This window comes from Brachyistius frenatus, unplaced genomic scaffold, assembly GCF_029030835.1.
Source record: "Brachyistius frenatus isolate BFR_SWC_R1_liver_20210118 unplaced genomic scaffold, ASM2903083v1 Contig_234, whole genome shotgun sequence".
Taxonomy (NCBI): Eukaryota; Metazoa; Chordata; class Actinopteri; family Embiotocidae; genus Brachyistius; species Brachyistius frenatus.
The window spans coordinates 43,844-60,361 of record NW_027210833.1 but is presented as its reverse complement, the minus strand read 5'-3'; the positions used below and the strand labels follow the sequence as shown (position 1 = coordinate 60,361).

Below are 16,518 nucleotides of genomic sequence, written 5' to 3'. Positions count from 1 at the left end.
GCATGTGAGTTAAATATGAGTGTCACAGCAAAGGGTCTGAATACTTATGACCATGTGATATTTCAGTTTTTCTTTTTTAATAAATTTGCACAAATTTCTACATTTCTGTTTTTTTCTGTCAAGATGGGGTGCTGAGTGTACATTAATGAGAAATAAAATGAACTTTTTTGATTTTAGCAAATGGCTGCAATGAAACAAAGAGTGAAAAATTTAAAGGGGTCTGAATACTTTCCGTACCCACTGTATATATATATATATATATATATACACGTAGACGCCGCACAATGGTCAACGTGGCCGCCATTTTGATCTGGGCAACTTGCCGTATCTCTGAGTAGACCCAACTGGTAAGGATGCCGGAATCGTGTGCTTTCTGGGATTGTTCAAATCGGTGCACTATTCAAACTGGATCTCGGGTTATTACCCTTTCACAGGTACAACTGAACAAGTGTTTGTGGTTGTCTTTGGCCCGTGATAACATTACATTTATAGAAAACTAATTGGCCACAAGAGTCAGACAGTAAATAGCTAACATCAGAAAAAAATACTCTATTTGGTGTCTGAATACAAACAACCTCATCATCACCCATTTAGAACATTACAGGGACAAAAAAAAGAGTCATTATTATTTGTACACTCCATTTCTACATCTTGTTTTTAGCAGATAACGTTTATAACAGAAAACTAACGGCAACAAAGTACCGGCCGTGTGGGAGGGCTTAAGATCTCAAAATGAAGCAAACTGATGCTTTGAAAGTAGGAAGGGCTATAAAAACAAGTTCAAATTTGCATTTTCCACATTCTCATAATGGCATTAATAATGGCACTTGAGATGAACTGTGGAAGTCAAGACGAGTTCGGGAAGAGCAATAAAACTGCACGTCTGCTTGTCAGACGGGCAAAACCAAAACCTCTATAGGACTGCAAAGGAGCTGCAGGAAGGTGGTGGTGCACTGCTCTCCTGTGCAGCAGCAAGAGAGTGGCATTTATGCTTTTTATGTCTAAAAAAATCTACAAACTTTCACACAAATGTACATTATAGTCTATATTAGGTCATTTATAATTACACTGACCTTGCATTTTGTAAAAAACAAAACAAATTTGAAACACTCAGCACTTGCACTCAAGTATGGAACACATTCATATTGTAAATGTCTTTGGACAAAAGCATCTGCCAAATGAATAAAAGGTAACAGTTTTCAGATAGTAATAACAAAAGCAGAATTAAACAGCCTTCAAAAAGCAAAGTCACTTTTTGAACACACAGCAGCCAAAAAGGCAGCAGCGGCTCCATCAAACTAAAGTGGTCCATTTGCAAAACCTTGCACAACATTTTCATAATAATCAAACCTTGGCTCAGCACTAAAAGGGAATTATCTGAATAGCAGCACGGATGATTGTGTAACTTTCATTACACCTCATTAGAGGAAAACTAACAGCATTCAGATTAGTTCAAAACACAAGGGCAGTTGATGGCAAAGAAATTAAATTAAAGTGGACTTACCATCAATTCCCAGAACCCCTTGCTTCTGGTTCTCAGAGCACGGCTCAAATTTGTTGATAATCTCCAGGCAATGTTCTTTGGTCACCTTTGTCATCTACAAAGTGTGGAAAAACATGTCAACGACTGCATGATGCAAATTGTACAAGTAGAATTACTTAAATCCCCTCTAATGAGCAGGAGTTAAGTATAGAAGAGCATACATGAACTTGGCTGCAAAATCCAACTGTTTGTCTGGTAGCTGCTCTTTAAAGCCCCTGATAGGTCAATCGGATTCCCCTCTCTATTAATCATTTAAAGGAGGCGGTCTCTTCCCTCAGCCACTCTTCCTCATTCTGTCAGTGTTTTTGTTCCCCATGAGAGAACATGGCTTTAGCTAGGTGAGACTTTTTTTTTTCACAGGATTATTTCCATTTTAGACACATTTTGTTTCACCCCACGTCTAAAGTTACTAAGCAGGGTGAGTGTCTGAAAGTGTTTTAAAAGGGGTACACCTGCTATCCATCTCATCATAATCTCTATTTCAGAGAGAGTGCTGTGTGGAGAGTATCTGAGGTAAGAGCCCATGTGCATTGTTACTGTGGACTGGTGATCACACAGGTTGCTGTCAGCTCTCTCAGCAAAGGCACACACACACACACACACACACACACACACACACACACACACACACACACACACACACACACACACACACACACACACACACACACACACACACACACACACAGCAATACAAACTTGAAGAATATCTCACACTTTTAGTGTATCTTCAGCTGGAGTTTGAAGTTAAAATTGAAAATATACCATGACGTGCAGTCAGTAATGGACAAAAAAACAAGGCGTTAAGAATAACAGCTTCCAATATACAATAACAAACCCAAAATGTTTCCAGATGAAATATACTAATCTACTCAGGAATGAATGATTTTTATGCTGTAACTTTATGATTTGAGTATTTATGATGTATAATATTGATTTTTATGTCGTGTTTATTGTCTTTTGATATTGCCTGCCTAACTGGTTATGTTACAGCTGACTTTTACAAAACATTTAACAATAAATATGTTCCCAAACACCCCATCTATTTCCTCTATCATTATGCCTTTGCATTTCTTGTATTACATTACTCACTAGCTAGTTTGCTAAATTGTTAGCCTCTGTGGCCTCTAGACACAGTACGTGTTGCCGTTGCTAAGCAGCGGTGTTTTCACAACTAGACATGTCATAACCATGAGCTCACGAGTTCCATTTGAAGGCAGTATGGCATTAGTGTTGATTGCTACTTAAACAGATAATGACTGACATTATTATTATATTATACAATATAATATAAAAAGTGATAGAAATGAATGTCAAATATAGTACGTCCTCATAAAAGTTATAACTTTTGACCATAAATTTGCATTTAAAATGTCCCTATATATTTTGTTTCTTTAAGTGTGTTATTAAACACGTAGTAAATATTTTTTTTATATCCCTATAGATGCTAAAAAGGGTGAGCTAAAGCAAGGTATGAGCAATTTTTAACACAAATATGGAAAGATGATGGGGTCATTTCTATGTACAAATTTGGCCTAACTTGACACTAACACTTAGTTTAGGGTGTGTGGGAGCACGTCCACTTTGCATCATTTTAAACAAATCGCTTCACAAAATTGCTCCTGCAGCACGACTCTAATACAAAAGAGGATCAGTTTCATTCTCACAGGACTAAAAGTAAATGCTGAGAATAACCTTCACTAACAAGCTGGCTTACATGAAAATAATCACAGCGTTTTAGATACAGTAAAACAGTGACAGAGGACAGGGAATGATACATTTTGAGGCCCTCAACATTTTTTGGGGTTGAATTAGAACCTCACAGCCCTGTGGACAGAGATTTGATGCCTGCTGTGGCTGCTATAGCACCAATCTGGTATCATTTGATTTTGATTTTTTTGTTGTTGTTGATTTTATACACTTTATTAATCCCCGAGGGGAAATGTCTTCACTACAGCAGGGGGGCTCTCAGGGGGGAGCTGCTGCAGCAGGCTGCCACTAGCGCGGCGCCAGGTAACCTGACCTGAGGTGCATGATGGGAGGAAGCCGGAGAACCCGGAGAGAACCCACGCAAGCACAGGGAGAACATGCAAACTCCGCACAGAAAGGCCCAGGACCGGATTCGAACCCTGAACCTTTTTGCTGTGAGGTGACAGTGCTAACCACTGCACCACCGTGCCGCCCTATTAATAGCTAAATGCAGGTTAAACCTGTGTTCACCACCTTGAAGTGGGTAATCATTTTTTACAAGATTTGTCACCTAGCAGCCAGCTCACCATTCAGCTGCCTGTGCCAGAGCTTCATGCCATCGCTTTATTTTCAGACTTGGCACAGATTCAGGCCAACGAGTATTGATCAGTAGTTGCCCACTAGGCTGGTGATCCAAATAAACCATTCCATGGTAGTAAAATTAGTTAACAGAACCGTGATACCACTGAGACTGTGTTGGCATTGATCTGCTTCTGTCAAAACGGTCAAGCTTGATGAATGAATGAATGACAATGTGGGTTATGCTCATTCTATACATAATACACCGATGAGCCAAAGCATTCTGACCACTCACACATTACATGAACAAGGCTGATTAGGTCGTAACAATAGCATATGTCAAGGTCTGAGATACATTAGACGATAAGTGCGCAGTGGGGTGCTCCTGGGGAGGGAGTGGGGGGGGGGGGGAATCTTCCATCCCTGGTCAAAGGAGTGAAAAAAAACAACTTAAACCCGTAGCAGGGTGTTGGTGTATGTGCTGGAAGAAGTCTAACTCCCAGTGGCTCCACTTGCAGCTTAAAGGACTTAAAAGGATCTTGTGCTATCGTCTTAGTTAGGTCTTGGAGAGACCGAGCGGTTTTGGCAGCACATCAAGGACCGAGTGGCTGGTCAGAATGTGTTGGCTCATAGGTATTCTACTGTGCTGCCTCATCCTGTTTTCTGTTTACAATCACATTTTATTCATTTTAGTGATGTTTCTATGGTTGATTTAAAGACTATCCTAGCATCTTCGCTTTTTAAATCAGACCTCTTTCACTCAGGAGGTAACAATGTCAATTTGTGCAATTTCAGAGGTTTAGAATACAACTGATGACTTAATTCACTGACTAACAACCTTTCAAGAAAAGAGGAAAAAGGACCAAATAATGTTGAAAAACAAAATGGCAGTTCAGTCTCCATTCAGTGTTGACTCTTCATGGTCTCCCTGTGATAAAGAGATCTCAAGCGGATCAAGAATGCAGGTCTGTTTGAGGGACAGATATTCAAATTTGACTAATACTGATTTCACCATTAGAGTACCTGTATAAAATCGTTTTGTTTTTTTATCTCCTGAAAGAGCTGTGTTAAATTATGTTACTTGATCAGTGTGAGTTGGATCTGAAGACCACAAGTTTATCAGTATCAGAAAACCATCTGTAAAGCAAGCTAAAAGCCCCAGGCTACATTAAAAACTCTACAAGTCTAATCCACCGGTTGGCAAGTGAGTGGTTTTATGGGTTTAACAAGAAAGAAGTAGAAGCTGCATCAGTGTGACAGTGAAAAGATCAACTTCTCCCTGTCAAATGAAATGCAGACACCGTGGGTACCTTCTGCTCAGTCTCGAGGAAGCGGACCAGGTCGTCTGTATCCATGTGGTCTTTGTGGTTGCTGTAGGTGAGCATAAGAAGGTACAGATCCCTGCGGGTCGACATCATCTTGTAGAAGGAGCAGAACTCCTCGAAGCCCAACGTCCCCTGGTTGTCGTCTGTGTCCGCCTCCTACACGTCGGGTACAAGAACAAGTTTTCGTTTTGTAACATTGACTAAATTTTGTATTCACAGACCTTTAACATATACAGCTAAAGCTAAAAACATGCCATTTGGTCCAAAGGGGGAACTTGTTTTTCTACACTTAGGGCTAGGATATTTAGTATTTTACTGAATTCTATTACAGTATCAAATCAAAATTCTTTATCAAATCGGATATTTTGCTTCATCATTTGCAAGTAACTAAGGTTATGAATAATAAGCGAAAGATTCCATTCTGATCTGTGACCAGCTAATTGCAGAGAAGCCAGAAATACTACAGGTTTTAATGGCAGCTGCCAACTTTATCAACATCAACATTAATGAAGTTAGCCTCATTAATGTGACAGCCTGTGGCTCTAATTTGAAAATGAGCTGAGCAGAGGAAGACATGACATGGAGATTATTGATTCATACTGACTGTTCTGAATTTTACAATTAATTTTTCATAAACAACATGATCCAATACCAGACGTGCAGCACTGTGAGCTTAAGGAAGACCAAATATTGATTTGATGCATAAAAAGCTAAATTAGGACTCTGTATTTACTTTATTAAGCCTAATATCCACCAGATCACTCCTCAGAAGAAGTGAATGTAGCTAATGACACCATAATGATTGCACTTCAGACATTTTGCATCGACTTCACTTTTATATGTCCCTTTCTCCTAAATTGTTTATATACTTATACAGTGCGTACTCATTATGTCTGAGATGTTCCTTCTGCTAGTCTATAATTGGATTTTGTTGGATGTACTGTTCATTCTCTTCACTATTTTAGTCCTAGGAGCAGAACTAATTTGAGATTTAGTTATATTTAGTCATGTTCAATTTTGTTTTTACAGATTCCATTGACATTTGCAAGCTGAATCCCAAAGTTTTCAGAGTTTCTCTCAAACCCATATATTTTTCATTACAGTATACTGACATACCAACGAATGTGGAGCCCCTCTATGTTGGCTATTAGACCAAACACAGGTGAAAAGCATACACTTGTACATTTTAGAAGTAAGTTTGTGGTTGTAGGATGCAGCTGGCTCCAGCTCTGACTAGAACACTGCAGGTGTAATAGAAGGATGACCAAGTAATGCAGGTTGATGAGTCATGTTTTTTTTACTCATTTCCTTTATTCATAAATAATATATAACAATGTGACCACAAGTTTTTGCTTCATAATGTCTTTTTTTTTTCTTTCCATAAACCAATTTAAGAATGGTTTGGAGATTTAATATTCAGTCATTATTATCTTGTACTAACATACAAAAGTGTTTTCAGCTGAAATTACACTGATGAGGGTTTTTTTCAAGTCATAAAGAGCTGGAATAATACTAATTCAACATTTAAAACACTGTGGTTGTGTATCAAACAAGGTTAATGAGAGAACTGCAGTCGGTCACACCATGACCCATGTAATCCCTGTATGAGGTGGTCCGTGACTGGCTCCATATGCCAAGCAGCACCAGAGGCAGCCACTTACTGTAGGGCGATGACGTCTGTGCTAGCTGGAAGTCGGCCTCTAAGTAGCTCCATGTACTATATACACACAGGGCTGTGAACAGTAGAATGATAAATACTTCTACTCCTACAATGACTCAATATGATTCCACAGTTTCTTTATTATTTGGCTGTAAATATAATTTCAGTAGGGCTTGGGAATATTTTAATAAATAACTTTATAATATGTAATATATGTAATGTAATATATGTGTGTATATATATATAGTCATACTTTTGGGAGGAGAGGTGTCCCAGAGTTCTCTTACAAATTAAATGTTCGCTGGGTTGAAAATCTGCCTGCATTTCCACAGCTCAAGAATTTCATCATGTCATTATTAGGCTTAAATAAAAAAGACTGGGCTACGAATACTAGTCTTCCACACCAGATAAAGAATAAAAAAAACTGACACGTCTATAGCCCATGAATTTAAATTGAATTTAAGTGGCCATTAATGACTGCTTAAAAATGAAAAATTAAACACTGAATTTCATGAAGACCTGGATGAATAAACTTGAATGTGGAGTTACGCACATCTTGTTGATGCCAAATACACTTAAAATCAAACTGAAATTCCATTTACTCTTTGCTTTCTGTGTTAAAGATAATGTTAGCATGATATTTTTGATAAAATTGTTAAATTGTCAAAATGAAGAAATAAAATGTTTTTTTCTCAGTTTGCAAGTGGGGCAGTGTAATCATCTGCACTTCCTGAAGCTGACATAAGATTTGTTTGGGTGTATGAATTTAAGGTAGCGATATTGATGGACACCAAAATGGTATTTAAAATAGGCCTAATGCAAAATTTAGGGGCACTGTCATGAACCACCACAAAACATAAAATACAAATTTCTCCTTTTTGGTTTTGGTTTTTGAGTTCTTAAGATTGGGCTTTGAGTTTATCAAACTGAAAATAGTAACAACTTTTATCTTATTCCAAGTTAGAGTAAAATATCATTCAACATATGACAAGTGAGAAAGTACAAAATGCTTTGAAGTACAATTAAAGTAACCCAAATGTGTATGCTAAATCCAAATTAAAAAAAGAGAATGCCCTTGCCCTTCATGAAGCACATGCTGCAAACAATCTAAAAATGTTTCCAAACACTTTGGTTTTTGCTCCCATTTTTCACAAGTAGAAGTAAATATCTTAGATTTCCTTCTGGTACACAAGGGGTTTATTGCTTAAGTTTTGTTTACAAATTTGTTACAATTTTAGCCCTTCTGCTTTGCCAATGTCTGACATATTAAGAAGCTGATTAAGCAGCATGGTCGCTAAAACACAGGGCGCTAAAATGTGCAGTTTTATCACAATCAAATGCCAAACATGTCATGTTTTGAGAGGGTGTGCAATTGGCATGCTGATGGCAGGAATGTCCACCAGAGAGATTGCCCGTGATTTAAATGTTCATTTCACTCTGGATCAGTGTACATGACAGCACCAATTCCTGCCAATATCCTGCCACTTCGCCCAGCTATCAAGGTGGTGAGGACCAGCATTTTGCGGCCACAATAAACGGCCTGATTAACTCAATGTGAAGTAGATACCTCGCACCACACAAGGCAAATGGTGAGCACACCATTGGTTTTCTACCCCTCACCAAGAAAAAAAAAAACACAGGTCTGTACCCATTTTTGTATATGGCGATCTGTCCAGGGTGTACCCTGCCTTCACCCAAAGTGAGCTGGGATAGGCTCCAGCCCCCCCGTGACCCTGTTCAGGATAAAGCGGGTAGAGATAATGAATGGATGGATGGACTTGAAGTGTTTATTAATACCTAATTACATAATTTGCTATTTTTACTGTGTAGAAAACAAAATTACGATGCCAATCAAGCAAACTGTATCAGTTCATGTTTAGCAAAGAAACCACAGCTGTTTTAAAGTGCCCTTAAAAGAGCTTTAAGGTCTGCTTGCTCTACATTTGATCAGAGTGCACATTTCAGTGTCATGTGAGGATGATGCTGTGGCAGAATACACACAGAAGTAGTTGCAGCGGGGAAGAGGGAGTGCAGTGCGGTACACAGATCCAGACAAATTCATTAGTCTCCTCCAGGGCCAAAGAATTGGTGTCAACACTCTAAACCCAAACTCAAAAACTCTGTATACATCAAGCCATTTAATCTCCCAACACTCGCCACTGTGTTCTCCCCCGACACAGCTGATACACCGGAAGCCAAATGACTCACAGACACAAGACAAACACGTCACATCGTCTGACTCCCCTGTTGGTTTTGCGTACATATCACTTAGTTGTCACCAAGCTGTTCACGTGTGACACGCTTGTGACAGGCATATTTGCATACGGAAAGTATTACTCGTGGCAAGAATAAGAAACCGTGCTCTGAGCAGGCAAAACTGTGTTATGGTGAGTCGACGGTGATAATTTAATTTGGATGTTATTCTTTGTAACTAGTGATAACCAACACAGATAAAGACAAAACACACAAAAGCAAACCACCAAAACTGCATCATTATTCATCGTCTTCTTTTTCACAAGCAAACTTCTTATTCAGAACACACTTGGTCGCAGGAGGATTACGAAGTAGCAGAAGCACAGCTGAAAAACGTATTTTCATTGGACAGAAAACATAAATGTGGCCTAAGTCATTCACATTCATTATGCACGAGCCGGGGCACTCAAGTTGTTAGAAGGCTTGTGCGTGGTGCTTTAGCTCCACAGCTAATATGGATTAATTCAGTAGTTAGTATTGCAGCTTACTCTGCCTACAAAAGCTTGCCCTCCACATGTACATCTGCAAGACTCCACTGCTATTAATCAGAGTAAAAGCATCTGCAGGAGAGTTCCACTTCTTTGCTCTCATTTAAAACTGTGCCACTTCCAGGTATCACATCCAACCAGCACCAACAACACACAACACTTCTGTTCTGTCACTACAATCCTAGAAAAGTGTCTGTTAGGAAACACATTTCCCTGTTTTACTTTTTGATTGAGGCGGGATATCAGGGTGACGTTGGATGATCCTGATGCAGCATAAAGCACTTTAGGTTTAATCGTGTGATGACCTGTTTTCACAGCAACTCGCCTGTTTTAGTTTTCCGTCGGGCAAAAAGTGGTCGATGACTTCCACTGAGTTTTTAAGTGAGCTGAGCCGATTCTAAAAAAGTTCAGTCAGGAAGATTATCTTAATGTCTTAATTCTTCCTCAGTTTACTCTCCTCCATCTTCCTCTAATCACCTGAGTATGGGCGTTCTGGGTAAACCAATCGAATTTCGCCACAATCTTTATCAGCCAATCATTCTCTTGCTGGCAAATTTTAAATCTGTTCTCCTCTCTGATGCATCAGATTTCAGGTCAGGGCAATCCGCTGCCACCCTCCTCCACCCCATTATCCTCTGGTCTTCAGACCCATTGTGACCAGGTCAAGCCCATCAGAATCCACTTTTCATGTCAAGGGCAGCTCCAACCTCCCCCGATATTTATCGTTTATCGTCTCACTGTGTAGTTCTCTTCTCTCTCTGCTCTCCCATCGTCCCCGATTGGTCAAGGGGTCACCCACCCCTGAGCCAGGTTCTGCCAGAGGTTTCTTCATGTTAAAAGGGAGGTTTTTACTTTATACCTGTCACTTGTGTAGGAATCACTGAATCGTTGGGTTTCACCTTATAACAGGGGTCTCAAACTCGCGGCCCGTGGGCCGCAAGAGACGATATTTTGTGGCCCCCACCATAATATGAAAGTTTAATGTGAGTGCGGCCCGCGAGTTTTATATGAATGGCACTTTCCAGTGTTGTGTGCGGAGCTGAACGAACCGACCAATCACGGTGGGTATTTGGCTCTCGGGGGCGGGACATCGACCGGGCTTGATGCAAGCAGAGAAACATTTCTCAATGAGTGAAAGTGACAGCAGCGTTGCCATGGAGAGTTTTCTTCCGGGCCTGGCTGGCTGCCTCGTTTCTATTCGGCAAACGCGGACATCCGTCCCAGCGCGCTGCGTTCACAACACTTCCAAAAAAAAGTTTTTTAAGTTGCTGCCCAGCGGGACATTACACGTATATATGTCTCTCTCTGACAAAATAAATCAAAGTGATGCGTACGCGGCGAGATAAAAGAAAGGAAATAATGTAGTCTAATGTGGTCTGCAGTCACATACCGACACCTGTCCATCGGCAATAACAGTCCCCGATAACCCGGACCAATTATAGGGTCGCACCGTTATTTGGGGGTCATTATTTTGTTATTTGCATTGCCTCACACGATGAACACTACATCTATTTCTATATGATGTCATAAACACGGCTAAACACGACAGTGACACTAAGTGGAATTAAAATATATCCCACAGCCCCAAACATGTCTTTTTCAAAGCCTGCAGTGAAGAGAAAGGTTGGTGATGAGCACAGACAATCCCAGGGAAAGTGGAGATGCATTATTTCTTTGTTGAGCACAGGGGCACCCCGACGTGTCTTATTTGCACAGAGAAAGTTGCGGTGCACAAGGAATACAATTTGAAACGTCATTACACAACTAGACATGCTGAGGAGTATGCAAAATACCGGGGAGATGAGAGAGCCAACCGGGCTGCAAATCTTAAAACATGTCTACTGAGGCAACACGATTTCTTCAAGAAAGTAACCAAAGAGAATAATGCAGCAGTCGAAGCTCGCTACGTGGTTAGTGAGATGACTAAGGCGGGAAAGCCATTCACAGAAGGTGAATTCGTCAAAAAGTGCATATTACAGGCTGCAAGTATCGTCTGTCCGGAAAAGAAAGGTCGGTTTAGCAACATCAGCCTTCCTGCCAACACCGTAGCAGAGCGCATTTCTGACCTGTCAAGTAACATTTATGATCAACTGTGTGAGAAAGCCAAATATTTCAGTGTATACTCAGTCGCTCTTGATGAGACCACAGACATCAGAGACACCGCCCAGCTCGCAATGTATGTCCGTGGTATTGATGACAATTTTGAAGTGATAGAGGAGTTGCTCACAGTAATTCCAATGCATGGCCAGACCACTGCTCAGGAGATATTTCACCAGCTGTGTGATGCCATGGAGAATGCCGGTTTGCCATGCAAGAGGTTTGTTGGAATAACAAGCGATGGAGCGCCATCAATGACAGGGAGGAAAAATGGACTGGTGGCACTTGTTCAAAAAAAACTGGAAGAGGAGGGTGTAGAGGAGGCCATTGCTCTGCACTGCATTATCCATCAGCAGGCCCTTTGCAGCAAATGCCTGAAGTTTGACAATGTGATGTCTGTCGTTGTGAAATGCATCAACCAAATCAGATCCAGGGGTTTAACGCACCGAAGGTTCTGTGCTTTTTTAGAGGAAATAGAGTCAGAAGATGGGGATGTGCTCTACTTCACCGAGGTACGTTGGCTCAGCAGGGAAACGCCTTGAAGAGATTTTTTGAGTTGAGAGCAGAAGTGAAAGCCTTCATGGAGAAGGATGGGGTGGCTGTTCCTGTGCTAAGTGATCCCAAATGGCGCATGGACTTAGCTTTTCTTGTTGATATCACACATGAGCTTAATGTACTGAACAAGAGTTTACAAGGCCAGGGGCAACTCGTCAGTGCTGCCTATGACAACGTGAGAGCATTCTCCACAAAACTTGTGTTATGGAAAGCCCAGCTCTCTCAGACAAACCTTTGCCATTTCCCAGCATGCAAGGCACTCGTGGATGCAGGTACAGTGAACCCTCGCTATAACGCGGTTCACCTTTCATGGTCTCGCTGCTTCACGGATTTGCATCGTGCATTGTGTTCTGCATTCTGATTGGCTAAACAGTCTCTCCGCTTCTTCTCTACCTGTTTGTCAATAACGTTGCGGTTTAATATGTACACGTACGTAAAACAGCTTGCCAAATTAAAAATAATCGATGGTGGCATGTCGGTTTATAAGAATCTTTTTGCCCAGAAGAAAAAAGAGCGACAACAACTACCGATAACTATGTTCTTCTCTTGAAAAACCACACCTGCACCGCCGGCTTTAGAAGAAAGAACCGCTGCAGAGCGGAGTCAGGATGCAGCGGCTCAGTCAGAAGAGCAGTGAAATACACCAGTCACTATTTGTCCGACTGTACTTTGTATTTGTTTTCATAATCATTTTTCATTTCCTCCCGTTCTAATCCAATGACTCGGGTCGCAGTGGGGCGGAGCCGATCTCAGCAATTTGAAGCCTTCAGTTCGTATTGATGATTAAAATTATTATTTTACAGTACAGTAGTTATTTGTAAAAAAAAAACATTTATACAGTACTTTTATTTGTTAAACAAATGCTTGGGCCTGTAAAAAGGTTTTGTTCTTTGGTTTCAATGTATTATGGAGTATTTCATTGTATAATAATTGTAAAAAAAAAAAAGGTTACTACTTCACGGATTTCACCTATCACGGTCTCTATTTGGAACGTAACCCCCGCGATAAACGAGGGTTCACTGTACACCATTCAGTGGTGAGAAGTATGTTGATGCCATTTTGAAGCTACAGGAGGAATTTGATTACAGATTTGCAGACTTCAAGACGCACAGAGCCACATTTCAAATTTGTGCGGACCCCTTCTCCTTTGATGTGCAAGATGCCCCTCCTGTGCTTCAAATGGAGCTCATTGACCTGCAGTGCAACTCTGACCTCAAAGCCAAGTTCAGGGAGGTGAGTGGAAAAGCAGACAAGCTTGGGCAATTTTTGAGAGAATTGACCCCCAGCTTCCCTGAGCTTTCCCGAATGTTCAAGCGGACCATGTGCCTTTTTGGGAGCACATACTTGTGCAAAAAGCTCTTCTCCACCTTGAACTTCAATAAGTCCAAGTACAGGTCCAGACTTACTGATGATCATCTTCAAGCCATACTGAGGGTCTCAACTGCTTCCTCCCTTAAGACAAATGTGGCTCAGCTATGCGAGAGGAAGTACTGCCAGGTCTCTAGCAGCAAGGAGTAGGCAAGAGAAGCCATGTTCAGAAGAACAGTTCATGTTCTTCAATGTTCCATTCATGTTCAGGACAATTCATGTTCAGAAGAACCCATTGAGGTTAAAGAACTGTTAATAAAGACGTTTAAATCTGAATACAGCAGATATAGAAGACTGAAGAAACCACACATAGTTGCTGACTAGAGAAATCGAATTATTATTATATTTATTACTGATTTATTTACTTATTAATTCTTAATTTGTTTATTTATTTTTTCATCTTATTTTATGTGAAAAAAATAAAGACATTTGAGAAGATTGGAATTTTTTTTAACAAAGCTTTTCTTGTGGAGTACCCGATGCGGCCCAGCCTCACCCAGACTCTGCCTCCAGCGGCCCCCAAGTCAATTAAGTTTGAGACCCCTGCCTTATAATGTTATATGGTTCTGAATAAAGGGCTTTATGGTGTAAAGTGCTTGTCTGACTTATTTCATTATTTGGCCCTATATAAAAAAGTATTCATCCTATCACCACCACCACCAGTGTGTTGTTGTTTATTTGACTGTGTCAAAAATGTAATCCACTGATGAACTTTCTAGTGCATCCAATGGTCTTAATCAGTCAGTCCAATTATGAAATTTCATTTCAAACCATTATAATTGGAGAAAGGCAAAAATCTAAACCTTTGAATTCTGTACATATTCAATGAAAGCTGTCAGCATATGGCTATGACCACAGTTACTGTGATCCCGAGACAGTCGGGGTGTTCCACCTGACGATTCAGCTCAATGATTTGTTAGGGGCAGGCCTAACTACAGGTACTGTATGTTTTTTTTTTCATGTATTATTTGTTTTCTTTGTTGATGTGGTTGAACCGACCCAGATTTATAATAACTTTCAGATTTTATACCGATTTATTGTTACATTTTAGAAATTAACCACACTTACAAATGCTGAGTTCGCTTTGGAACAGCATAGATGGACAATATGTTGGTGGAGGAACAAACTATTTTAGTTTTACTTAAATTACTAAACATGTTTATCATTAACAGAACACATTAGACAGTGATACCTTGGTTAAGTCTCCATTCAGATAGTTCATTGGAATGTATTCAATTACTAATGATACTACTGCCATGATAACAGTATTTTCATTCATCTTCGACCAAAGCTGATGATGATGATGAGAGTGAAGACGCTGCAGGGTTTTCAATAGAATCCAAGAGGCTGGTGTTGCATGACATCTACATGTACATTATTGTACAGTATAGTAAAAATTGAATACTGTATTGTCCCAAATATTAGAGGATTAGGTTTGAAAAATTATGTTTGTCGTAATCAAGGACAATTATGATAATGTAGTAATATTGCTATATTTTTTTGAATGGACAGAGCGCAGCAACTTCTACAGAAAGTGTTGCATTATGGGTAGTTTATAGCCTTCATATTAATAGCCACCAGGAGTTTTCAGTACATTTACAGTAAGCCTAAAAGAGTTCGGTTTGCCCAGTTCAACCTGCAGGAGTTTGTGAAGCATCCTGTAGCGTGTGTTTTTTTTTTTTTTTTTTTTTGAGTAGCAGTTGCTATTGAGAAAACACTCAGTCTTAAGTGCAAAATGTCTTTGTTTTGCCAAGATACTTATCTTTTACCAAGGTTTTTCTCAGTATCCGTCTTGTCTTATATAGTAAACCTGAACTAGAATATTGTTTCAGCATTTGGGAGTATGGTTATTTATTAATGACTATTTTCTCTACCTGTAATTGATTTGATTCTGGTGTCAGGAGATCTGCTGCTCCCCCACCCACTGAAATAATAAAACTATTATTTCTGATTCACGTCACACACTTCACAGGCTGGATGTGCTCATGAGTCATTATTCAGAGAGCAACCCTCTCTCCTCTTTAACTACTTTAATATTAATCTCTACCACATTTCTGGATATCCAAATGTCTCTTATGGAAGGAGTGAAGCTAGTTTATTAAGTCAACCTGGCTAACTAATGGTTGCACAACAATAAATCCTAAAGATAGTAATGTCCAGCTTTTGTTGTTTTTTTAAAAAGCTGTTGACTGGTTATGTATTGAGCTATACAGACAAGTGTTTTAATATTTTGTCTACCCTCAGTGACAAATGCAATATATTACACAAAACACTCTTTCTCTATGTAGCAGAACGGTACATTTTGAAGAATTAAGAAAGAAGAACAAACTTACACCCCTAAAGTGTAAATATGCAGCAGCATGCTCTGAAATGTGAGTAGATAATCCACAGTACTGGTACAGACTCCGTTAATGTCTTCAAACTGTGAAAGAAGTTAAGTTCACAGCTTTTCCCTCTTTACAGTAAGTAGGTTAAGCCAAGAAACTAGCCGAGAACACACAAAACTTCATCAATGTCCACACACACACACACACACACACACACACACACACACACACACACACACACACACACACACACACACACACACACACACACACACACACACACACACACACACACAGATCGGTCCCTGGTGTGTTTACCCTGCATCACACCAGAGGCCATCTGTGTCCCAGCAGCACCATATGGTTGGCCGTGAAAAGGCCGCTGAAGATAGTGATAGCAAACCAGCTTGCTGCTCCGTAACAATAGGGCTAAAACAATGTTTAACGCGGCAGCATGCTAATCCCTCCGCTGTGGAAGAGTTATTCATTCAACATCTGCAGCTTGTCAAAGTGTCTTTACTGCTCATTCAGAGTTAGCCAGGAAGCGAGTTCATACTGTCACCAGAAGCCTTGTAGCCTACTTTGAAGCAGGATTCAGGATGAGCGAGGTAACAGGTTTAACCCTGCGTTTTCA

General features: G+C 40.1%; 1 protein-coding gene across 1 annotated transcript in view; it reads right to left on the bottom strand.

Annotated features, from left to right (window-relative positions):
- Window positions 1–16,518, bottom strand: part of plch2a (phospholipase C, eta 2a) — a 62,866-nt gene that overhangs the window by 39,344 nt on the left and 7,004 nt on the right. Inside the window, exons 4-5 of the mRNA XM_069720128.1 lie at window positions 5,122–5,292; window positions 1,505–1,598 (exon numbers count right to left, since the gene is read on the bottom strand). Of these exons, the coding sequence (XP_069576229.1) occupies window positions 1,505–1,598; window positions 5,122–5,292 (265 nt within the window). The remainder of the gene's footprint in view (window positions 1–1,504; window positions 1,599–5,121; window positions 5,293–16,518) is intronic.